This window comes from Cetorhinus maximus, chromosome 22 (assembly GCF_964194155.1).
Source record: "Cetorhinus maximus chromosome 22, sCetMax3.hap1.1, whole genome shotgun sequence".
NCBI lineage: Eukaryota > Metazoa > Chordata > Chondrichthyes > Lamniformes > Cetorhinidae > Cetorhinus > Cetorhinus maximus.
The window spans coordinates 7,976,143-8,001,122 of NC_135900.1; the positions used below are offsets into that span (position 1 = coordinate 7,976,143).

The 24,980-nt window shown below is 43.0% G+C and overlaps 1 protein-coding gene across 3 annotated transcripts; it reads right to left on the reverse strand.

The window, feature by feature from the left end:
* Window positions 1–5,480: 5,480 nt before the first annotated feature.
* On the reverse strand, window positions 5,481–24,534 carry parp11 (poly(ADP-ribose) polymerase family member 11). 3 transcript variants are annotated; one of them, XM_078567706.1, is made up of 8 exons: window positions 24,283–24,534; window positions 20,161–20,306; window positions 15,838–15,958; window positions 12,232–12,307; window positions 7,893–7,965; window positions 7,682–7,812; window positions 5,989–6,140; window positions 5,481–5,868 (listed from the first exon to the last, which is right to left on the reverse strand). In XM_078567706.1, the coding sequence occupies exons 2-8, from the start codon at window positions 20,278–20,280 to the stop codon at window positions 5,543–5,545; spliced, it is 999 nt and encodes a 332-aa protein (XP_078423832.1). In that variant the 5' UTR covers window positions 20,281–20,306; window positions 24,283–24,534; the 3' UTR covers window positions 5,481–5,542. The 3 variants fall into 3 exon arrangements, with proteins under 3 accessions (XP_078423832.1, XP_078423835.1, XP_078423833.1); XM_078567709.1 differs by lacking the exon at window positions 15,838–15,958 and having other exon boundaries at window positions 24,283–24,373; XM_078567707.1 differs by lacking the exon at window positions 24,283–24,534 and having other exon boundaries at window positions 20,201–20,306.
* Between the last annotated feature and the right edge of the window lie 446 nt (window positions 24,535–24,980).

Here is a 24,980-nt window from a genome sequence, read left to right on the forward strand (position 1 = left end):
TAGTTTCTAAATTTTGACCCACCAATTTCTCATGAATTAATTTCAGTGGTCCCCTTACCTCATGACCATAAACTAGTTCAAAAGGGCTAAAACTAGTCGATGCATTAGGTCTGTCTCTTATAGCAAATAACAGGAATGGAATTCCTCTTATCTCAATCCTGTGGGTAATCCTGACAGTACACTCTCATCATAGTTTTTAAAGTTTGCTGCCAGCTTTCCAACGCTCCTTGTGACTCCGGATGATAAGCTGTTGACTTAAAACGTTTTATCCCCAAACTGCTCACTACTTCCTTAAACAGCTGTGACGTGGGACAGAATTTTCCCGTCGGCGATTTGGGGGCGGGGCCCGCTCGCCAATGGGAAAATGACGTGGGATGACGTCGGGAGGAACCCCCGACATCATCCCGGTCCATTTAAATATTGAGGAAGGCGGGCGAAATCAGCTGTCCACCCGCCGACACGTCAATGGCCAAGTCAGGCCATTGACAGGATAGTTAAGCTTGTTAAATGCCCTGCCCGTCCAACCTTAAGGCTGGCGGGCAGGCCAGGAGCCCCAGCGGGCTTATGATAATACATGAAACTTCATCCACTGGCAGGATGAGGTTTCATGTCCGTTTTTAAAAACTTCAATAAAGTTTATGTGCTTCTTATTAACATGTCCCATCTCGTGTGACATTGTCACATGAGGGGGACATGTTAATAATTTTAATATTTTTCTATTTTTAAAGATTTTTATACTATCAGTAATCTCCCTGAGACAGCACTTAGTCTCAGGGAGATGTGCGCTCTTTTGTGCACTTTGAAGCATAGCGCTTCCTGTCGGGCAGGCCGCTGGGTGGGCCTTAATTGGCCCGCCCACTCAAAATGGCAGCAGGCCCCGTTTCGGCGGCGGAGTTCGGCTGCCCGCCCGCCGCCGAGCCGTTGGGGCCCGCCCATCAAGGCAAAAATTCTGGCCATGAAATTTGACCTCTGATCTGATTGTATTTCCTTAAGTAAACCATATCTTGTAAAAAAAAAATTAAATTAACTCCTCCACAATCTTCTTAGTTGTAATATTTCTTAAAGGTATTGCTTCAGGAAACCTGGTAGACACATCCATTATTGTCAGTTAAGTACTGAATTCCATTTTTAGTTTTAGGGAGGGGTCCTACACAAATCAATCATGACCCTAGTAAAAGGTTCTTCAAATGTTGGTATTGGGATTAAAGGCGCCGGCTTAATCACTGCTTGTGTTTTTCCTGTTACTTGACATATATGACAGGTTCTACGGAATTTGACTACATCCCTATGCAATCCTGGCCACAAAAAAACTTCTGTATCTTTTCCTGTGTTTTTCCTAATTCCTAAATGTCCCCCCATTGGAATTTCATGAGCAAGCCTCAGAATCTCATCTCTATACCCCAATGGGATAACAATCTGATGCACCTCACTCCGGCTTTCCTTTGCTGAGACATGATCCAACCTCCATTTTCTCATTAAAAAATCTCCCTTAAGGTAATAACATACTGCAACACATTTTGCTTCTGTTTCTGAATAAGCTTTCTGATATAAATTTAAAATAATTTCCAGTAACATTATATACACTAACATATTCATGACATCATGGATGATCTGAATGTGGTCTCAGCTCCACTTTCCTGTCTGCCCCCCATAACCCTTGACTCTCTTGCCTGTCAAAACTCTACCTCAGCCTTGAATAAATTCAATGATCCAGTCTCCACTGTTTTCTGGGGAAGAGAACATATTAACAACTCTGAGAAAAGAAAATTCTCATCTCCACCTTAAAAGGAAGATCCTTATTCTTAAACTGTGTCTCCTAGTTCTAGTCTCCCCCACGAGGCAACATTCTACCGGTATCCACCCCATCAAGTCATCTCAGATTTTATGTATTTCAGTAAGATCAGCTCTCATTATTCTAAATTCCAATGGGTATAGGCCTAACCTGTTCAACTTTTCTTCATAAGACAAGCCCTTCATCCCAGTAATGAGTCAAGTGAACCACCTCTGAACTGCTTCTAATGCAGGTATATCCTTTTTCAAATAAGGAGACCAAAACTTTACACAATACCCTAGATGTGGTCTCACCAAGGCCAGGTACAGCTGCAGTAAAACTTCCCTACTTTTATTAAAAACAAAATACTGCGGACTCTGGAAATCTGAAATAAAAGGTGCTGGGAAAAATCAGGTCTGGCAGCATCTGTGGAGAGCCCTGTTCACTCGGTTTATCTTTCCACAGATGCTGCAAGACCTGCTGATTTTTTCCAGCATTTTCTGTTTCCCTACATTTATATTCCATTCTCCCTGCAATAAATGCCAATTTTTTGTCAATCACCATAAGCCCAAGCCTTGTTTCTTTTGAAAAAGTATTATATTTGCATAAACTTCGTGACTACAAATCTTACTCCTTGGTGTCCTATGTCAACTTTCCATTATAATTTATAACGACAAGAACCCATGTAAATTGTAATTGCATTACGTTGCCACTGAGCAGTGCTTTCTGAAAACTTTTAACTACCAATATTTTTTCTCAGTGAATAAAATTTCTAATGTTCAAAACAAGGGTTTAGACTAAACAGAAGACTTGAGTATTTATAGCTTTCACAAAAACGTGATTCAATTTATCAACTGATTTATTTTTGTGTCTTTTAAACGTCAACTCTAATTTTCAGCTGAGAGCCCCAAACTTTCTCAAAAGCCTTGGCTTGTGACTTCATGCCTTTGCTCAGAGCTGAGATGCAATGCAACCAATTTGGATCATCGGTCTGAACTCGTGCACTGTGCACAATTTCATAGTATGCATCTGTCTTATTTAGTGAGCTGCGTTGATGGGATATTCTCGATTAGTGTCTCTGTTTTCTGCCAGTGGTTTTTCACAATAATCTGAAGAGAATACAGAGGATTAATTTTAGAAGCTTTATTTGAGGAAAGTTGATGGAGTTTTTTTTTTAAACTGTGTGTTTGCATACGCACTTGTACATATGAGTATACAGAAAAAAATCCTGTACTCATTACACACCTGTCGTAGTTCTTTAAATTCACAAAATATGAGGCCAAAGAGAAAGGCACAGGAAGAAAAACCAAGAAAGTCTTGCCTTTCTATATGCTAATATTAGTTCAATTTTCAATAAAGTTGAGTTTTGAAGCTACCCAATTAGCTCACCTACGTTTTTTTTCACATTTCACATTAAATGCTAATAGTTTCTATCTCTTAAAACGCATCTGTCCCAGATTATTGTTTCTAAAAGCTATCCCAACACCAAGATCAAACTGACTGGCCTGTGGTTGCTGGGTTTACCCTTATACTCTTTATTGAAGAAGATGATGTTGAAAGATGGGAAATAAGCTCTATCCAACCCCCTTGACATTTATCATGTGCCTCTTTTTTTGATACTCGTAAAGAATATAGATGCTGAGCATGAGGAGGGAGGTAAAGAGAGACTATGAAAGAAGATCAGCACCCAAAATATTGAAAAAAAAACTTTTAAGAAGCACATTAAAAAGCCAAAGAATTGATAGCTTAGATGTGGGATCACTTTGGGATGAAAAGTGCCAGCCTGTATTTGAGATTGAGAGATTGGTGAAGATTTTTTTTAAAAAATAAGTATTATGTCTTCAATGGGATTGTAGGAGCCAGTTAAACAGGCACTACTGGAAATAAGGTTTTACAGAAAACGATATCAAAACATTAATGAATTTAAAAGTAGATGATCAGCATCCAAGAATACTGAGGGAGATTGAGGTGGATTCAATGGAGATACTAGAGTAATTTTGATTTAATCTTACTGTCCAATCTCTCGTACTGTCCTAGGTTCTTTACACTGGAGCAGAGGTGGCTAAGGTGAGTTTAATAGAAGCTTTTACAATGATGAAGGGTTTTAATGGGGTGAATAGGGAAAGGTGATTCCTCTTGGCAGTGGAGTACAAAGGGTCATCAATATAGAAGTGAAGAAGGGGTGAGGAAAAGTCATTATACAGTGCTGTTGGACTGTGGAATGCTTTGACACAGAGGGCAAGTGAGTTGGGGCTGGTAAGGCCAGAAATTGGGGTTGGGGTGGGAACATGAGGCCAGTGGCGGGGGGGCAGGTGAGGCACAGGGCAGGTGAAGCCTGGGTGTGAGCAGGTGAGGCAGAAACTCTTGCAATTTTTTTGAAGGAAATTTGCATAAATATAAAGCATATGACACCAAGAAATGAGGATAGAATAGGGCAGTAGGATTCATTTAAAATTACACTAGTACCTCGGTTAAGTTGACCCCAATCTCCCTAACTATTCTTTGATGCCTACCAGCCAAGCCTGCTGACGTTTCTACTTCTAGTTGCATTGTTTCGTAATGATAGCAACAAATATGAATTTATGCTTAACGAATTTATGAATATGGTGTGGTTACTGGTGAGCACATCAAGAGATTTAACCAGGATTCCCTATTACTTTGATTCAAGGGTTAAAGGTTGAATTTTTTTCCCATGGGACTATCAAACAGGTGAGGCGGTCACTCGAGGTGCAACCGAGTTCTGAGAGCCAGAAAGTTGTGGGGTTCAAGTCTCACTCCAGAGTCTTGAGCGCAAAATTCAAGGCTGACATTTTCATGCAGTACTGAGGGAGTGCTACAATGTCAGGGGGGCAGAAGTGAGGGTATGCTGCACTGTTAGAGTTTCTGTCTTTTGGATGAGACACTAAACAGAGGCCCTATTAGCCATCTCAGGTTGATGGAAAAAAAAACCCACGGCACCATTTGGAGGAAGAGCTGGGAAGTTAACTCAGTATCCCAACTAATATTTATCCTTCAAACAACATCAATAAAACAGATTATCTGGTGGCTATCACATTGCGGTTTATGCGAACTTGCTTTGCACAAATTGGCTGCACATTCCTCACATTGTAACAGTCACTACACTTCAAAAGTACGTCATTGTCTGTAAAGTGCTTTGAGACGTCCTGAGGTTATGAAAGATGATATATAAATACAAGCTTTTTTTTTTCTTTCCTGGTCCATCAAGATCCTGGTCCATTGTGAGGGGTTGGGTCATTGTAAACAGATGCAAGTGTCCCAATGCAGCGCGCCCACTTTGGAATAGCAGGGATCCCAGAGAATGAGCTAGTCAGAAAAGAGGTAGGTCCAGGGTGGGGAATGATCTCACAGGGAGGGGGAAAACGCAGGAATACCACCGCTCTTGGTCCTGCAAAGGGCCTTTTCTCCCATTCCTTCAAGCTTTATTAAGCAGGGTAGAAGGTCAACGTCAGATAATCTGCTCAACTGGCTTTCGCAATGTCATCAGGGTCTCATGTATGTGGTAGGGTGTGGATTTACTCAGATACTTACGGCAGTTATGACCTTGACCATAGGGCAGATAGTGCATGCATTCAGTCCAACACCTCTGCAATCACTCACTGCCACCAACTCTCTGAAAGGCTGGGATGTCGACATCAGCCTCGACAGTTCAAGAAAAGGTTATATCTATAACATCATTTCATTGAAGTATCTAAATTAGTTTTTTTTATTTGTCTTTCCTGCTTCTTTAAGCAGTAATTTCGTAATTTTAAATTAAGTGAATTCAATTAGGTATTCTGGATAAATATGGTTCGAATCAAATATTACAAAAATCTTTGGATTCCATTTGTTGTCGACACAGCTGTCATACAGGTTCACCAGACTTCCATCTTTTGAAGGAGGCCGAATATATTTGGGGTCTCCAGTAGTATAGTCGCCCACAAGAACTCGAGCAAGGAACATAGTCTTAAATTGCGACCTCCACCGATGTGGTGCAGATGGGGACAGCGCTGTGCCCAGTGATTGCAAGGACGACTCATTTGTTTCATTGGTGCGGCAGTAGCGGCTGGAGTACAAAGAGTCACGTGCAAAATAGGTCCCTGTGAAAAGATTCAAGATGTACTTCAGTACACTCCGAACATAAAATTCCGTAGATTATACAACTTTACTTGGTAAAATGTAAATCCTTGTGAAATTGCCCTGATATAACTGCTACTTGCCTTTTCCATATACTGTAGCATGTAATCCATTTATTCTCCAGTCAAAATTCTGTGAACATATTGCTTCAACAAATTCATTGCCTGTGCCATGAAACAGCATTCTCTCATTCAGTTCTATCCCATTTCTCATCTTCTTCAAGTGAACTTTTTTTCTGGAATAGGAAAAGTAAAAGTCAAAACAATTTTGCAAAAGACCAAGACCCAAGACATGGTTGTCTGCATTTACACTATTTTACTCAACACACACACGAGCATGGATGTTGGGCTCCGTATTGGGCTGGTCTAAACCACGGACACATCAGACGACAGAATATAATTCATGCGGTAAAACATGTTAACAGATTGCGGCACAACAAAGTTAATTACAATTTCGCAAAAATCCATAAAGCAAGCTCAGTTAGTAGGCATTCAGAAACGCATGAGTTAGTCACAGATTTATCAAAGGCAAGTTGCACATGCCAAATTTAATGGGATATTTTGAAGTGACCAATTGTAGAAAAGGATTACAGTGGACCTGGTGCATATGGATTTTCAGATGTTCAACAAAGTGTCTCACGCCTGGAGTAGAGTGTACATTTTTGGTCTCCTTACTTAAGGAGGGACATACTTGCATTGGAGGCAGTTCGGGGAAGGTTCACTAGGCTGATTCCTGGGGTGAAGGGGTTGTCTTATGAGGAAAGGTTGAGCAGGTTGGGCCTATACTCGCTGGAGTTTAGAAGAAGCAGAGGTTATCTTATTGAAACATACAAGATTCTGAGGGGGCTTGAATGGGGAGATGCCAAGAGAATCTTTCCCCTCTTGGGGGAATCCAGAACTAGGGGACACAGTTTCAAAATAAGGGGTCTCCCAATTAAGACAGTGATGAGGAGGATTTTTTTCTCTCCGAGATGCCATTCGTGTTCTCTTCCCCAGAGAGCAGTGGAGGCTGGGTCATTGAATATATTCAAGGCTGAGTTAGACAGATTTTTGAATGACAAGGAGTCAAGGGTTGTGGGGGCAGGCAGGAAAGTGGAGTTAAAGCCACAATCAGTTTAGCCTTGATCTTACTGAAAGGCAGAGGGGGTTAAGGGACCAAATGACCTATTCCTGCTCCTATTTCTTATGTTCTTAGGCCCGAGGCTCCAAATACATGCAGGTTATACAACTGCTTTAGGTACAGCAAGATCCAAAGTCACGATTTTTGGCGTTTGTTTTTTTTTATTTTTCCTTATTGACATCGCACTGTATTTTCTATATCCAAATACTTATGTGCAAAATTAAAAAGGGGAAAAGCTTCTACAATCCAATTTTCTTAAATATGCTCTGTTTAACATACATAAATGATGGTTCAAAAATTAATTTCCATATCAATCAGATATAGGATTAATGACAGATGGAAAATGCCCTCAGGCCTTCATGTTTATGTTGATTTACCCTCATTTTACACTGACTCTTACTTTCAGGCTGATGAAATTCTCAGGAAATTTTCACGTAAGCTGCCATCGGCAAGATCAGCATTGAAACTGGCATAAATGTTGGTGTAAGACAAATCGAGGAAACTCTAGGCCAGAAGCATTATTTTTACTTTTACGCACATTCTTATATTTAAAAAATACTTCAACCTATTCTGATGAAGCCGAGGCAGGTAGATTTCTCTCATGGAGAAATGTTATAACAAAGCAAACAAGCTGATAAGCTAGTTCCTGTGTATTACCTGCAATAGAACTCCCACAAGTCTAAATTCTGAATTCTTTGAATTTTCTTGATTCGATTCTGATCCATCGTTTGTCCAAAGAGTTTTGCAACTTCCAGATATTCATTTGAAGCTTTGTGCAATGGACTGAGCTAAAACATAGTTGATAATTTAATTTGATAGATTATGAAGCATACATGTCTTCTGAAATAAGCTGCCTGAACTGACTTACCTGATAAGGTTTGTCTCGGTCTATATTGTCCCAATGTAAAGGGATGGGGATTTCTTCATTTCCGCATATAAAACTTTGAAAAGATGTCATAACAAACAGACATTAAAAGGTTACCACTCAACAGGATAAATTAATAAATATAAAATACACATATTAAACACACAAACATCTCACTCTACAGGCAGAATTTACTGTCCTCCTCATGAGGTGAGTTGTGGGGGGTGGGTGGCATTTAATCAGGCAGGCGGATGCCAGGTGGAGACCCAGTCACCTTCCTGCCTCTGCCACAATTAAGTCTGGGGTGGGAACACTCATGGCCAGTCTTTCTGTCCACCGCCAAGTGAGGCCCTTTAAGGGCCTCATCCCACCATCGCTGGTATTCACCCAGCAGTAGGTGGTGTGTCGCCATGCGGGACTCGAAAAGCAAAGCCTGTTGAGGTTGCTTGTGGGCTCCCGGTGGGGGTGGGTTTCATCGTTATCAGGCACTCAGTGCCTGATCAAGGGACCTGGCATCAGAAAGGGGAAAGCGCGCTGAGATTCTCCTATCTGCCCTTGCTGCCTACCCACCTTCTCCCCTGAAACCCCCACCCCACGACACCCATTCCGCCCTCACTCACCTATAGCCTGGGACCCACTGCGATCCTAGGACTCACCCTGGGTAAACTGCTGGCAGCTGCCACTGCTCCCTTGGGTCGGCTGTCTGCCTCTGATTGGCCAGCAGCTCTCAGGGGGTGGGATTCCCACCACTGGGGTCATTGATCCCCGTGGAAGAACTACTGCTGGCCACAGAAACACCGAGCAGTTACAGCACTAAAAGAGGTCATTTGGCCCATCGTGTCTATAGGCTTCCCAAAGGAGCAATTTACCTATTGCCATTCCCCTACCTTCTCCCTGTAACTCTGCACATTCTTCCTTTTCAGATAATAATCCAATTCCCTCTTGTATGCCTTGACTGAACCTGCCTCCACCACATTCTCAGGCAGTGCATTCCAGATCCTAACCACTTGCTGCAGTAAAATGATTTCCCTCACGCCATCATTGCTTATTTTGACAATTACCTTAAATCTGTTCTCAATCCTACCACCAATGGGAACAGTTATTACCTATCTACTGTGTCCAGGCCCCTCATGATTTTGAACACCTCTATCAAATCTCCCCACAACCTTCTCTTTCCCAAGAACAGTCCTAACATCTCCAATCTACATAATACAGTCGAGCCTTCCCAAAAGTAGGCGATGTGGAGTACTCACCAGCGCTCCAGCCAGTTGGCTATGGTCCCCCAGTCAGCTGCACTAAATACTGCCCTATATCTTACTTACTTAGATGGTATATTTGAAAAGAACACTCTGCATTTGTATATAAATTAATGCTGCTAGAGATTAAAGCTGTTTGTTGCTTAAAAAGCAAGAATATTTCAATGTGAGCTTGGCTCGGTCAGTAGCACTGTCACCTCAGTGGCAAGGGTCCCACTCCAAACACACAATTTAGGTCAGTGTTTCACAAACTGGAGACCGGAGACACTTTCCAGAAGGTCTGTAAAATAGTTAAGCAGAATGTGAGTGAGTGTCAGCTGGGAGTGGAGTGCAGCTGAGACATGCAGAGTGGGCTGGCTGTCTCACCTTGGAGGGGAGCATGCATGGAGCAGCATGGAAGATCGCTAGGTAGACCCATAGTTACCAAGGCTTTGGGGGCGGGGGGTGCATTATCATCAGGTTCAAGAGAGGGGCATTCTTTTCTTAAACTCAAACTTATCTTAAACTCAAAGAAAGGGTGGCCAAAATACAAACTTGCCCAGGTAATATAATTTACATGGGTGGTGGTCAGGGGGGTGGTTCTGCAACTACCAATCCAGTTGAGGAGGGGTCGTTCAACCAAAAAGGTTTGAGAACTACTGATTTCAGCTAACACTCCAGTGTAATGACAAAAGAGATGTTATACTGTGGCCCAGTTTACATGTGCTGATGGATGTTAAAGATCAGAAAATTAACTGATCAGTCAACCATTGCTGTTTGAGAGATCTTACTATATGCAAAATGATTGCCAACTTTATCTACAAAGTAATAGACCCTAATCTCCAAACATTACAGCATAGATACAGACCAATCAACTCTACACCTGATTTTCTGCAAGTGCTACCTAGTCTAATCCTACATATCTCTAACACCTTTAATATTCCACTTTTTCCAAGTGCCACATTAAATTCCCTTTTAAAAGAAAATAAGGACTCTGCTTCACAATGGTTTGTAGGAGAGATTTTGCATTCCAACCGCTCTCAATGCAAAGACATTGTTTCTAACCTTTCAGGTACCTTTGTGTTATATAAAAATCCTGACAGTAGGGTGTGTTAAGTCACAGATGTATTGCCCTCTCGTGTAGAAGAAGGAATGAAGGAACCCCCTGATTTTAACACAGCAAGCTGGGGTTCAGAAGCGGATAGGGATGTGTGTGTTTGTATTCTTAATTGTTCAAAAGTAACAAACATTTCACTTATATTTGTGCCCTCTGAACACCATTTTACAACATGCAGGCATACTTTATCAGAGCCTCTCATAATCCTGGAAACACTCTTCTCAACTCTACTGGAAAACCCCAAACTTCCCATATATCTCAAGGTTATGGGGAGACAGAGTGGGGCAGTGGAATTAATTTAGGATTGGTACAGAGCTATGGGGAGAGCATGGGACAATGGGGTTAGTACTGAATTGCTCAAGCAAAAGGCCACAGACATGATGCCTTACAAACTTCTATGGTTTTACTACTTGGCTTTGAATAAGAACCTTTAACTGTTCCACACGTACAGAATCATATAACACAGAAAGAGGCCATTCAGCCTATCATGTCTGTGCCATCTCTTTGGAAATGATTTCCAAATCACCCCAATCTCATCTTTCCCTATCAGCCCATAAATTTTTCCCTACAACTATTTATCCAATTTCCCTTTGAAAGTTACTATCGCACCTGCTTCCACCGCCTTTTCAGATCGTGAATTCTAAATCCTAATTGAGTATTTTATTTCCTCATTTACCCTCTGCATATTTTTTCCAATTATCAGAAAGGTGTGCCCCTCTGGTTAAAGATCCTCCTGCCAGTGGAAATAGTTTCTCCTTATTTACTTTGTTAAGATCTCTCAGGTTTTGAACAACTCTGTTAAATGCCCCTCTTAACCTTCCCTGCTATAAGGAGAACAACTCCTGCATCTACAGTTTTTCCATGTAATGGAAGTCCCTCGTCCCCGGAACCATTCTCATTATTCTTTTCTGCTCCCTCTCTAAAGCCCTCGTAACCTTCCTAAAGTGTGGTGCCCTGAATTGAACACAACATTCCAGTTGAGGTCTAACCAATGTTTTATAAAGGTTTAGCATAACTTCCAAGGGGCCTTTGTACACTAATTTATAAAGCCAAGGGTCTTGTATGCTTTTTTTAAACAGCCTTCTCAACTTGTCCTGCCATCTTCAAAGATTCCTGTGCATAAACCTCCTGGTGTCTCTGTTCTTGGGCCCTTTAGAAACTGTGCCATTTCATTTATATTGCTTCGCCATGTTATTCCTCCAAAATACATCGCTTCATACCTCTCTGAAATTGTTGGGTCAGGATAATAGGAAAACTCCCAGCCTTTTTTGTTTTAGTCATGCCACAGCTTGTTTTACATCCCCTGAACAGGCAAATGGAATACTGGTTTAACACTGCGAACCAATGATGGCACCACTGACAATGCAGCATTCCATCACTGCAGGTTTCAACCTAGAATATGTGCTCAGGCCCAGGAATAGGGCTTGAACTCTGAACCTTCCAATTCAAGGACTAGAGTGCTGCCAAATAAACTGAAAATACACTCACCTCTAGTTCTAATACTTTGTTTCACTTTGAAAGCTGTGTTCTTAATTTCTACGCTATTCCTTCATTTTCTACAAGCTTGTCCTATCATCCCTTGGTAGCCCTAACCTTATCTTGATTATCTTTTTAATACTAATGTGCCAACAGAAAATCTTTTTATTGCCCTTTACGTTTTATGTAAATTTTTCTCATATTCCCTCTGTCTTTCAAGTTTCCTTTTCTGTTTTCCCAACTTTGTTAAGATTTGCCTGGCCTTCGTTTTTAATGTTTGTCTTTTGTGTCTTCATTAAATATGTTAGTTTGTACTCTTCTCATCTCCTGCTGATCTGTGGCTCTCTTCTATTTAACCCGTAGCCTCCTTTGTTACTTATGGGTGACAATATTCACTTAAAGAGCCTGAAAGACTGAGAGGCCATCACTGTAGATTTATCAGTAAGTCAGTAATTTGCAGCCAATTACTAGGAAATGTTCACATTATTTCTTCTTGCCGTCAGGTAACACCAACCTGAAAGCAGTGACAGAGAAGGCCGCACGTTTCACTGGCCGCTGCTTCCCTGTTGCTGTATTGGTTTGTTTCATTGCTGTAACAGAAACACATTCCTATCACTGACACTTGTAATTTGCCAGCCCAAACATGACAATGAATATAACAGGTCTACTGCCAAAATCACAGGCTGTCTAAGAGACAAAATGAAGGAAAGCTACTTAAGAATAGGCAATCGTGTAACTTGTAGATTGGGTTAATCAGGATAAAAAAAAACTAGGGATAAATGATCATGTCCTTTAATTCTTTCGCTATTTCAATTACCTCTTACATTTCCAGTCAGAATTTGGTACATCAAATGCAAATGCATTAGTCACTACTTTGCTTTCCCTGGTATGAAGCAACTTTGAAAAATTCTAGAATAAAAACAGAAAATGCTGAAAAAACTCAGCAGTTCTGGCAGCATCCGTGGAGAGAGGCACAGAGTTACCATTTCGAGTCCGTATGACTCCTCTTCAGAACCTGCTGAGTTTTTCCAGCATTTTCTGTTTTTATTTCAGATTTCCAGTATCTGCAGTATTTTGCTTTTATTTGAAAAACTCTAACTGCAGAGATAGAAATGAGCAGCTGGCCAAATGATCTGTAAAAACATTACATAAAAGTATGAAAATCATTGAATGAAAGCAGAAAATAGTCAGGTCAGGCAGCATCTGTGGAGAGAGGAACAGAGATAATGTTTCAGCTCAACAGCCTTTCATCAGAAATGGAAAAAGTGAAGAGATATAACAGGTTTTGGGAGAACAAAAGGGAAGGATAGAAGGTGGGAGGGATGAAATGAGAAAAATTCATCAGCAGCACTAAGAAGCATATTAACACAAATAAACACGAGACACTACAGATGCTGGAAATCCAAAATAAAAACAGGTCAAAGACCCTTCGTCAGAACTGGATCTAAAGTAGCGAAACTTCAACTGTTTCCCTCTCCATGATGTTGCCTGACCTGGAGTACTTCCAGCATTTTCTGTTTTTATTTCAAATTTCCGGCATCTGCAGGACTTGGCTTCTGTAAAATCATGGGATAGGTCTGAAGAAAAACAGAGGTAAAATGTAGGGCACATCAGGAGAGAAGCAACATAGGAGGGGATCCAATGTGAAGAATTCGAATTGGAGTTCAAGTATGCAGCAAGTGAAGTGGTGGAATATGGTGTGCACAGTTATATTTTTTGAAGAATTTGCCTTGTGGAAACTAGTTTCTATCTTGCAGAAGGAAAACTGGCAGAGGCAGGAAAAACCAACTTACCCATCTATCAGGAAAACAGGGATTTAATTCTACTTCTGGAATCTCACTTAAATTTGTAAATCATTTTAGCTGTGTTTTGACAGCAGCTTGTCAGCATCAGAATTCACTTTTTGGCCCTTCCATGGCATCATGAAGTTTATGCATAAAAATATGTGCATCTCACACTCAGTTACTTAGGTGCTCACTCAGAACCATAGAAAAGTTACAGTGCAGAAAGAGGCCATTCAGCCCATCATGTCTGCGCCAGCCAAAGAGAGGAAAAATAAAGTAGCTGCTCATTTTAATCCCACTTTCCAGCACCTGGTCTGTAGCCTTGCAGGTTACAGCACTTCAGATGCAGATCCAGGTACCATTTAAATGAGTTGAGCGTTTCAGCCTCAACCACCGATTCAGGCAGTGAATTCCAGATGCCCACCAGCCCCTGGGTGAAAATGTTTTTCCTCATGTCCCTTCTAATCCTTCTACCAATCACCTTAAATCTATGCTCCCTGGTAATTGACCCCTCAACTACGGGAAACAAGTCTTTCCTGTCTACCCTATCTAGGCCCCTCATAATTCCATATACCTCAAATGGGTCACCCCTTAGCCTCCCCTATTCTAAAGAAAACAACATTAGCCTATCCAATCTCTCCTCATAGCTGCAATTTTCAAATCCTGGCAACATTCTTGTAGATCTCCTCTGCAATCTCTCCACAGCAATTATGTCCTTCCTGTAATGTGGTGACCAGAACTGTACCCAAAATTCCAGCTGTGGCCTAACCAGCGTTTTATACAGTTCCATCATTACATCCTTGCTTTTGTATTCTATACCTCGCTCAACAAAGAAAAGCATTCCATGTTTTCTTGACCACCTTGTCCTGCCATCTTCAAGGACCTGTGGACATGCACTCCCAAGGTGTCGCATTTCCTCCACCCCTCTCAATAATTTCCTGTTTATTGAGTATTCCCTTGCTTCATTTGCCCTCCCCAAATGCATTACCTCACACTTTTCCTTGTACTGAAGTAGCAAGCCATCTGATACCTTGTTCATTTGGGCTCCATCCCTCTCACCGGTTAATGGGACTGAACCAGACTGTTTGCAACAGACCTCATCCTATTGTCCTGGAGCCGCCCTCCAACCCCATATCCACCACCTACATCCTCCTCCAAACATGACCTGTCTCCACCCCACCTCAGCTCATCTGCTGCAAAACCCAGTGTCTTTGTTACCTCTAAACTTGACTTCCAATGCACTCCTGACCGACCGCCCCCATTCTACCCTCTGTAAACTAATTCAAATTTTGGCTACCTGCATCAAGTCCTGTTCACCCATCACTCCTGTGCTCCCCCTGACCTACACCATCACTTGGTCCAGTAATACTCACCTCAAACTTAAAACTGTGTTCAAGTCCCTCCATAGCATCATCCTTACCTATCTCTTTGACCTTCTTCAGCCTTACAATCCCCCCAAGACCTCTGCATTCACCCCATTCTGGCCTCTTGTACATCCTGGATTTTAGTCACTCCTTCACCGGCGAAAAGTGCCTTCAGCTGTGCAGGCCCCAAGCTCTGGAATTCCCTCCCAACACCTCTCACTTCTCCTTTAAATGCTGCTTATAACATCCATCTTCCACCAACCTTTTGGTTATGTGCCCTAATATCCCCTCACATAGTCCAGTGTCAAATTTTGTTTGGTAACACTGTTGTGAAGAGCCTTGGGATGTTTTACTACGTTAAAGGCACCATATAAATGGAAGTTATTCTTGGATTATGTGGGAAACTGGACTGTGAATACTGACACTCTATATGGCTGTGCAAGGTGTCACAGCAAGCTAAGTTCTGCCCATACTCAACATTCACACACAAACATTTCTCAGCAGAGTGACTTGAGAACAATCAGCAGCGGGAACCTGAACTGTTTTCCTATCCTCAGCCCGGCAATTGTTCTTCCAGAAAATGCTGCAAACACGCAGCAGGTCTGGCAGCATCTGTGGAGGGAGAAATGAGAGTTAACGTTTCAAGTCAATGATTTTTCATCAGAACAACCGACCTGAAACACTGACTCTCATTTCTCCCTCCACAGATGCTGCCATATCTGTGTGCTTCCAGCATTTTCTGTTTTTATTTCAGATTTCTAGCATCCACAGTAGTTTGTTCTTCTCCTGTCAGCCTGCATTCGTGCAGAATAGAGATTAAACTGGGACCTTGTCAGGCTATTCCACACTTCAGCTTGATTTCGCAGCATGTTCCATTTCAATCACCTTAAATTGGCATTGAATCAATTTTTATGCGCACCAGCCATTAGTGCACTTCATAATGAAGCAAATCCATTAGACAAGGAATGTTACCTTGGAAATCTAACATGTAGTTGTATTTTGCAGTGGAAAATGAGAGACCACCTTGTGGATTCATCCTGTAAATCATTTCAATATCTTCGCTGCTCACAGAACATGAAATATTGGGGTCCCTCTGAAATAAACATAGAGATGCCTAAGAAAACATAATGGATATTAAGGCCTCACTTCAGTCAGCACCATCTGAGTTATCTTTGGGAAAGCAGATAAGTGTATCAAGAATAATTCTTTCTGCAGTGACGTCACTTTTCAAATCTGTGCCAAGTGATTAGCAGAATTGAGCTTGAGCTAAAGCTCCCACTGTTAACATGTATATCAAAAGAAAAGTAAGCACTTTTTAAATTTATTTGTAGTAAGGATTTAGGATAGTTAAAAAAAAGTTGAAATGAAAATAAATTCATAAGTGGAACACAGAAAATGACAGAAGAGGCAATTTCCTCTCCTGAACTTACTGGCTATTGCTAGGGTACAGTGCCACAGGTCCAGGTGTACTGGCCCTTGCTGGGGTACAGTGCCACAGGTCCAGGCGTACTGGCCCTTGCTGGGGTACAGTGCCATAGGTCCAGGCGTACTGGCCCTTGCTGGGGTACAGTGCCACAGGCCCAGGCGTACTGGCCCTTGCTGGGGTACAGTCCCGCAGGCCCAGGCATACTGGCCCTTGCTAGGGTACAGTGCCACAGGTCCAGGCGTACTGGCCCTTGCTAGGGTACAGTGCCACAGGTCCAGGCATGCTGGCCCTTGCTGGGCTACAGTCCCACAGGCCCAGGCATGCTGGCCCTTGCTGGGCTACAGTCCCACAGGCCCAGGCATGCTGGCCCTTGCTGGGCTACAGTCCCACAGGCCCAGGCATGCTGGCCCTTGCTGGGCTACAGTCCCACAGGCCCAGGCATGCTGGCCCTTGCTGGGGTACAGTCCCACAGGCCCAGGCATGCTGGCCCTTGCTGGGGTACAGTCATACATGTTAATTGTATCAACTAACATTAAGTACATAGAGGTGGAGGGCGTTGACTGGATGGTTGCTTGCGCACACATAAAGAGATACTGACACAGGAGTGAAGTAGAGTCAAGAGCTATATACATATGATGTTTCACTGAACAAATCTATTCCAAGTAAAGACTGTATCTAATTTCCTCCTTCACCAGCTGCTTTTCACACAGGCGCCAGGGATACGGACCCTTGATAGGGTAGCCCCACGGGCTCCTGTGATACTGACCCTTGCCGGGGTACCCCAGCAGCTGCCAGCTGTACCTCATTATGTGCCATTCTTTATGTACCTAAACAGTAAGTGTTGGCAAGCTAATTGATTGTCTGGTACATCACTACCGTGATGGACCAAAAGAGCCTCCTTCTATGCTGTCTGATTCTATATAGTGCATCATAGACATACCCAGTTCTGTTCTCTCAAAGCATTAGTAATTCAGCTAACTCACCATAGGCCAAGTATTGAATCAGACATTTTTAAAAGCTGTTTGTAGTGTCTACATTAATTTTTAAGGTCCATAACATCAGAAATGAAGCTTCTCACAATGAATATTTCACTAAGTTTAATATTGTTTCGGCATAATGATGTGTAAACTGAAAAACAATAATCAGCCCGAGGAGATTTTTATGTCCCTGATCTAATAGCAGCTCAAGGATTAGGCAGAAATATTACAGATGTTTTTGGAACTTTTTTTTTGATTATATATTAACAAGCTTTGCAACTCAGAACCATAACATTTCATGAAATGAAATTTCCCTTTGATGACGTGAAATCTGGTGTTGCTGGATGCTAAATGGAATAATTCTCCAATCATTTGGACAACTCATTTACAGTGAAATTCCATGTGTATAGTTTGACCTACACAAAGCACAATGAGATGTGATTCACAAATCAACAATTTTGCGACACCAGTAACTCAATCTCCCATTGTCCCAATTTATTCAATAACCTGGTCAGTAAAACTCAGTCTGCAACTGCAATTATCTTGAAATTGTGTGAAAAAAAATGTTTTGCCCCCCCCCCACAAGGAGTTTCACCAACAGGAACAGTGAGCATATTTAACATTGAAAACACGAACAGAGAGGTTAACAATTGAGCAATATATACATCCAAAAGCCTTAAAAAATTACATAAATACATCTTGAAGTGGAACATAATGTAAGTTACACAGAATTTACATGGAAATTATAAAATTGAAACAGGCATCTCTGGCCATCAAGTCTATATTGGTGTTTATCCTCTGTAAGGGCAGTATCCTCATTCCAGGTACACACCTCTTTCCTAAATTCCTTTATGCTGTTTCCTTCAACACCCTCTTTACCTACTCTTCAACGTGACATAGTATTTACTTCAATCACCAAATCTGGGAGTGAATTCCACAGCCTCACAACTATTTACGTACAAGATTTCTCCTGCCCTCTGTCCTAAATCGCTTATTCTTATAACTGTGTCCTCACATTCAAAGGTCCTTTGAACATGGAAACAATCTGTTTCTACTTACGCTGCCCCATCTCTTCCTAATTTTAAACACCTCTATCCAACTATCCCTCAATGACATCAGTACCATAGCATGATATTGATTGATTTTGTGGGGGGAAACAAGACTAAATCGGCAACGACGTTTCTAATCCTAACCCAATCATAAAGGTTACAAGAAAGCCAGCTGTGGGAAATGGGACAATTCAAGTTTTTGGCGTTGGATAGGTGCTAGGAGGTTTTGTTAGTTTGCACCATTGGGGCAGGACACAATAATCCACCCAACATTGAACCTTGAACTCCTCGATGTTCTCATGTGCAAGAACCAATGTCCCCACATTTTTGGTATGTATTAGCAAAATCAAATATATATAGAAGCAATATGAAAGATAACATTCTATTTAATTGGATTTGCCCATGTCCATTAGTGCATTCCATAGTGCCTAAATTTTTAATTTGACATAAGATGATAGTTTTAAAAGAGTCTCCTAGCCTTGAAAACAGACCAAGCTTACCCACTGAAAAGGCTAGGTTAAAGTACTAAACATGAAGTTATCACAAGATTAGTCTGCCCTAACATTAGGCAAAATGCTCTTTAATTTCATTAATCAACCTAAAGCACCATACTTTAGGAAGGATGCAGAAAGGATGGTACCAGGAATGAGTGACTTCAGTTTCAAGGATAGATTGGAGAAGTTGGGGCTGTTCTCCTTGGAGAAGGTTCCGAGGAGATTTGATAGAGGTGCTCAAGATCATGAGGGTTCTGGGCAGTCTAGATAGGGAGAAATTGTTCCCGTTGACAGAAGGATTCAGAACCAGAGTACACCAATTTAAAATGGATGGCAAAAGAACCAAAAGCAATATGAGGGAAAACCTTTTGTTTACATGGTCAGGATCTGGAAAGCACCACCGGAGAGTGTGGAGGAGGCAGGTTCAATCATGGCTTTCAAAAGGGTATTGGATAATTATCTGAAGAAATAACAACTTGCAAAGTAACGAGGAAAAGGCAGGGAGTGGGACTAGCTGAATTGTTCTTTCAGACAGCCAGCATGCACACAATGGGCCAAATAGCCTCCTTCTGTGCTGTAATCATTCTATGATTCTTCCTGTCTATAAATGCAGGTAAACTGCATGACGTGTTAAATGTGTAAGAATTGAACAACTTTGGAAAAATTGGTTTTTCATTAGCTTTACAGGAACAGAAATCAGAATTTCTCAGCTGAGAGACGTTTTTTGTTTGGCGCCTTCAGCATAAAAAAAATGTTCCAACGCACTTCACAGGGACATTCTAAAACAAAGACACTGAGCCACATGAAGAGATATTAGGTCAGATGACCAAAAGCTTGGTTTTAGAGGTAAGTTTTAAGCAGTGTCTTAAAGGAGGAAAGCGAGGTAGAGTGGCGGAAATTTAGGGAGGGGATTCCAGAGTTTAGGGGTCCTGGCAGCTGACGGCACAGCCACCAATAGTGGAGTGTTTAAAATCAGAATGCTGAAGAGGCCAGAATTAGATGAGCATGGATATCTCAGAGAGTTGTGAAGCTGGAGGAGTTTAGAGAGAGGGGGAGTGGTGAGGCCCTGGAGGCACTTGAAAACAGGATGAGAATTTTAAAATCAAGTTGTATTGACCTAAAGTGAGCAAGGAGGTCAGTGAGCACAGGGGTGATGGGCAAATGGGACTTGATGCAACTTGAGACACAGGTAAAGTTCTGGATGAGCTCAAGCTCATGTAGAGCAAAATGTGACAAACCAGTCCAGAGGCTGGAATTTGTTTTATGATTTTCAATCTCGCCAATTGGCCCACATATCAATTTAAAATCATTACACGGTAAGTAAGGAAAGCAATAAAATAATAGCACACCTCAAAAATGTGCCATTTTCCACATTCACCCAAATAGTACCAGTTCCACTGTGTATCAGATGTATCCATTTCCTCCACATTGCCTTCCTCCATCATTGAAGCATATTCCTCTCCAGCCATTGTTTAAATTAAGGTTTGGCTGTTAGCTGCAATTCAAATAATGAAAACATTACTGAGCTATTTAAAGAAGTCCTAACGTCACAGCTTGGTTCAGTTGAATTTGGTGGAGGAGGGGGTGGGAGGTGTGGGGGTGTTATTTCATAACCATCTATTTAGTGCTCTAAGATGGGGGCCAGGCTTCTGCATTTTCCCTGAGTATCTATTACAGTCCAGGTCTGTTGAAAGTGCAACCAATGCAGTTTTGAGTTGAAAGCAAAATACTGCGGATGCTGGAAATCTGAAACAAAAACAAAAACAGAAAATGCTGGAAAAACTCTGCAGATCCTGCAGCATTGTGGATTGAGAAACAGAGTTAACATTTCGAGTCTGTATGACTCTTCTTCAGAGCTCTGAAGAGCCATATGGACTCCAATCATTAACTCTGTTTCTCTATCCATAGGTACTGACAGATCTGCAGTTTTTTTCTATTTTTATTTCAGATTTCCAGCATCCGCAGTATTTTAGGTATGTACCTGGGGTTAATTGTAATAGATTGCTGTTGGGCTGTTCTTATCTCTATCTGGTTGAGGCAGCTGCAAAAAGTGTAGGGATTTCTTGGGACCCTGAGGGTCACAGAGGGGCCTGCACAAACCCTGCAGCGAGACATGCTGCTGAGTCTGAAGGATCAAGAGGAGGAAGAACATCGAGTGGAAAGACCTGCAGCTGCAGTAAGGTGAGGCTGAAGAAGAGGGCAGGAAGTCTTACCCCACATGGGTTTACAGGACTTCCTGTTAAGCTGAAGAGCAGGCAGTCTGGCTGCTCTGCTTCACCAGGAAGGCTGTCACACCAGGTGTTTTAACACCGACAAAGCTGCATCAAAGACTGTGGCCCTCAGTTTCTACACCTTCAGGCCACTCGAGGTTGCAACATTGACAACGTTTAATCAACTTGTGGTGGATACAAGCTAACAAGGTCATGAAGGGGCTCTTTGCCAAAGCAAGTAACTTCATCTCCTCTATGGAGCCAAAGTAGGAATACAGGCTCTGCCTTTGGTCAGGATTGTCCGTTTTCCCCCAGGTGCACAGTATCACTGACTGCACCCACACAGCCTTGTTCCATATAAAGCTCCCAGAATTTTCATAACCAGGAAGAGCCTCAACACACTGAACTTTAGCCCATCATGGAAGTCTGTTTCTGAAGCTCAGGAGATTGGTATTGCAGGCAAGTTCCACGCTGTAGTTAATTCTGACCCAGTAAATGGGTATGCTTCCAGTTTCTAATCAATTCATCAATGTGTTTTCTTTAAAACTCTAATTTTAATTTGACCTGTTCAATTCTTTACTCATTCATTTGTTCCAATAACATGTCACAGATTACCATCCTGCTAGGTTCCGACCAGTTTTACCAATGCAACAAACCAAAATATTTTTTTTTCCCGTCAGAGTCTTTCATGAACAACAAGTTAACAGCAGCACAGTGTAGCAGGAGCACATACAATGAGATACAGTACCAGGATGTATCCAGGTCAAACAAGCAAACATTTAATCTTCAAATCCAGCCTGGATTGAGCTGCGTCACAACTCCAAATCCCTTATCTAAAAGTATCTCTACAGCGGTGAGTGCAGTTATTCAAGATGTTATTTTTCCACAATAATGTCAATTTAAATGTCAAGATTTCTGAAGGACTGTATATAGTTCTGGGCACCGCAACTTAGAAAGGATACACAGATGTTGAAAGGAGATTCAATTCAGCTTCACTCGAATGCGACCAGGACTTCCAAGCGTTTGGTTATGAGGGCTTACATAAGCTAGGCTTGTATTCACTGGAATATCAAAGGCATAAGGTGATTTGATTGAGGTTTTTAGGAGTTTGAAAAGTATGGGTACAGTTGAAAGAGAGATTCTTTTTCTGCTGGTGGGGAAGTCTAGGACATTGGGGACATAACCTCAGAATCAGAGCCAGGCCATTCAGGAAAGAAATTAGGAAACACTACTTCACACAAATGGTGCTGGAAGTGTGGAACTCTCTCCTATAAAAAGCATAAGATGCTAACTCAATTGCTAATATGAAAGCTGAGATTGATAAGATTTCTTGATAGCCAAGAGTAATAAAGAACATGGGGCCAGGGTGGATGAATGAAGTTACGATAAAGACTTCAGGAATTGTCCTGGGACACTAAGCGCAAGCAATTGTTTGAGAAGAATGAAGAAAACATCTGCCATCTTCTCAAACAGAAACAGTTTGCACATGCAGCCCCGCAGTCAACAATCACGCATCAAGCCTATAAAAATGCTATAGCTCCAATGTACATTAAAGGGAGATGCTGAATGACTGGTGGAATGCAAAACCTGATGAGCTGCAACATCCAGCTGACAGGCCTGATCTGTGCTTTTACACTGAAGACTGCATATGGCCCACCCAACGTAACCTTCGCTCTTATCCTATCAGGAGATAGAAATGAGCTGTCATGGAAAGGTGGCATGAACAGTTTGTGAACTCAACAGGGACTCCATCTCACCAGATTGCCTGCAACAAATTGAGCATTGTCTGGGTAAGAAAACCTGTCTCTTCCTCCTTCCACTGAAGAGGTGATAAAGGCAATTAAATCAACCAAAGACGACAAAACCCCTGGCCCAGACAGCATTCCAGTAGAGATTTGGAAGTGTACTAGTACAGAGTTTGTGAACAAACTTATAACCATCTTCAAGAGTACCTGGGATCAGGAAAAGGTTCCACAGGACCTCAAGGTTGTCAACATAGTTAACATCTGGAAACAGGAAGGATCCAAAAACATATGCAGCAACTACTGAGGAATAAGTCTTCTCTCAATCGCAGGTAAAATCCTTGCAAAGATCCTGTTAAACTATCCACAAGTCACCTTCGTAGATGATCCCCCCCCCTGGAATCGCAGTGTGGTTTTAGGGCTAATCATGGGACAGCTGATATGGTGTCTGTAGCAAGACAGCTACAAGAAAAGTGCAGAAAGCAACATCAGGATCTATCTATGCTATTCAAAGACCTGACTGAAGTTTTTGACAGTGAGAATCAACCTGGTCTACAGGACTTGCTCTCAAAGCTAGGATGTCCTAACAAGTTTGTCAAAGCCCTACATCTACTGAATGATGGCATGGTTGGATGTGCTTGTGCCTGCGGCAAGATGTCCGGTACCTTTGCAGTAACCGGCAGGGTAAAGTGAGGATGCATCGTGGCTCCCCAACTCTTCAATAACTTCTTTGCTTTAAGGAACAGCACTTTGTTTGATTCAGGAAAGCTCCTCAATCTCTCCAGACTGCATGCCTCCACCAAAGTCACCGAGGCAGCAATCAGGGAGCTTCTGTAAGTAGATGATGGTGTACGAGCTGTCCACAACAAGGAAGACTTCTGGACTAGGGCAAGCAAATTCTCAAGTCCTGCCAAAAACACTGGTCTCCAAATCAGTGTCTCCAAGATCGACCAGCCAGCACCAGACATAACTGTCAAAGGCACAGGTCTCAAGGTGGCAGAAAAATTCCCATACCCTTCCTGGTGTGATCGCTAGGGATTCTGCTACTGATGAAGACATCAGTGCACACATCCAGAAGACGAGTTCGCCCTACAGCCGACCCTGTGGTCCTGTGCGGAAGCAGCCCAGCATTAAGCTGAACACCAAAATCAAACCCTACCAAGGCATTTTCCTTTCGGCACTGCTCAGCAGTGCAGACTCCTGGGTCTGCTACAGACATCACGTCAGTCAGTCAGTGGCGATCCCCTGTCCGTCTCTTCAGTCATGGCAGGAGCCAGAGGAGGCGGTGAAATCATTTACAGCTTGGGCAGACTGAAATATCCAGGAATCCCATTGAGGCTGAGCAGACTCCACAGCCTCTCCCTGTGTTGGGAGAGGGCTCCCTCCGGGCTCGGGAGTTTCTGCCGTCCACAGAGAGGGAAGGGGGATTTCCTCCTCCCCCCACGCCCCCCGCCCCCCCGGCCTCAATCTCTGCGAAGGTGGCTGAGGGGCCTCCAACCTCTTCCACTCACTCACTCACCCTGAGCTCGGCCTCTCCCGGCCCGCCAGGCCCGGGCTGGAGGGGACAAACCTTGAAGACTGAACCCGGGCCCGAGGCCCAGCTCGGCTCCCCGCACGGTGCCCATGGGGCGGGCACATTCCGGCGGTTACACTCCGCACATCAGCTGCCCGGCTCCGCTCCTCGCTCGGCCCCAGTAACTAACCCACAGGCGGGGGCCGGAGGCTGCAGCCAGGGGCCTGAGGATGGGGGCCAAACACAGATGCCGCCAACAGACTTCCGGTCCGGTTGCCCGGGTGACCCTCCACAGTCTCCTAGATGTACCGGGAGGGGACTGTCACTCACCGTTACGTCACAATCACCATGGGGCGGAAATCCCCCCGTAACCCCGCCCCTCCACTGATCACGACCTTCCCTGAGCCCCGCGTCCCCAACCCCCATGGTCGACGCCCGTTGACCGGCCCCGCCCCGCGCTGGCCTCGCCCCTCCCCGCGCTGGCCTCGCCCCTCCCCTGGACAGGCGTCCATTGGCCCCGCCCTTCATTAGCCCCGCCCCCTAGTGGCCCCACCCTCCAATGGCCCCCCTCCGCAAACCAGCGCCCCCGCCCGACTCGGTTGTTCTAGAAGTTTTCGGGATGAAATTTTCCCGCCTGTGAATCGGCGACCGTTTTCCACAGACAACATTCCGGCAGGTGGCTCAGCTTCAGCTCCTCAGGATTC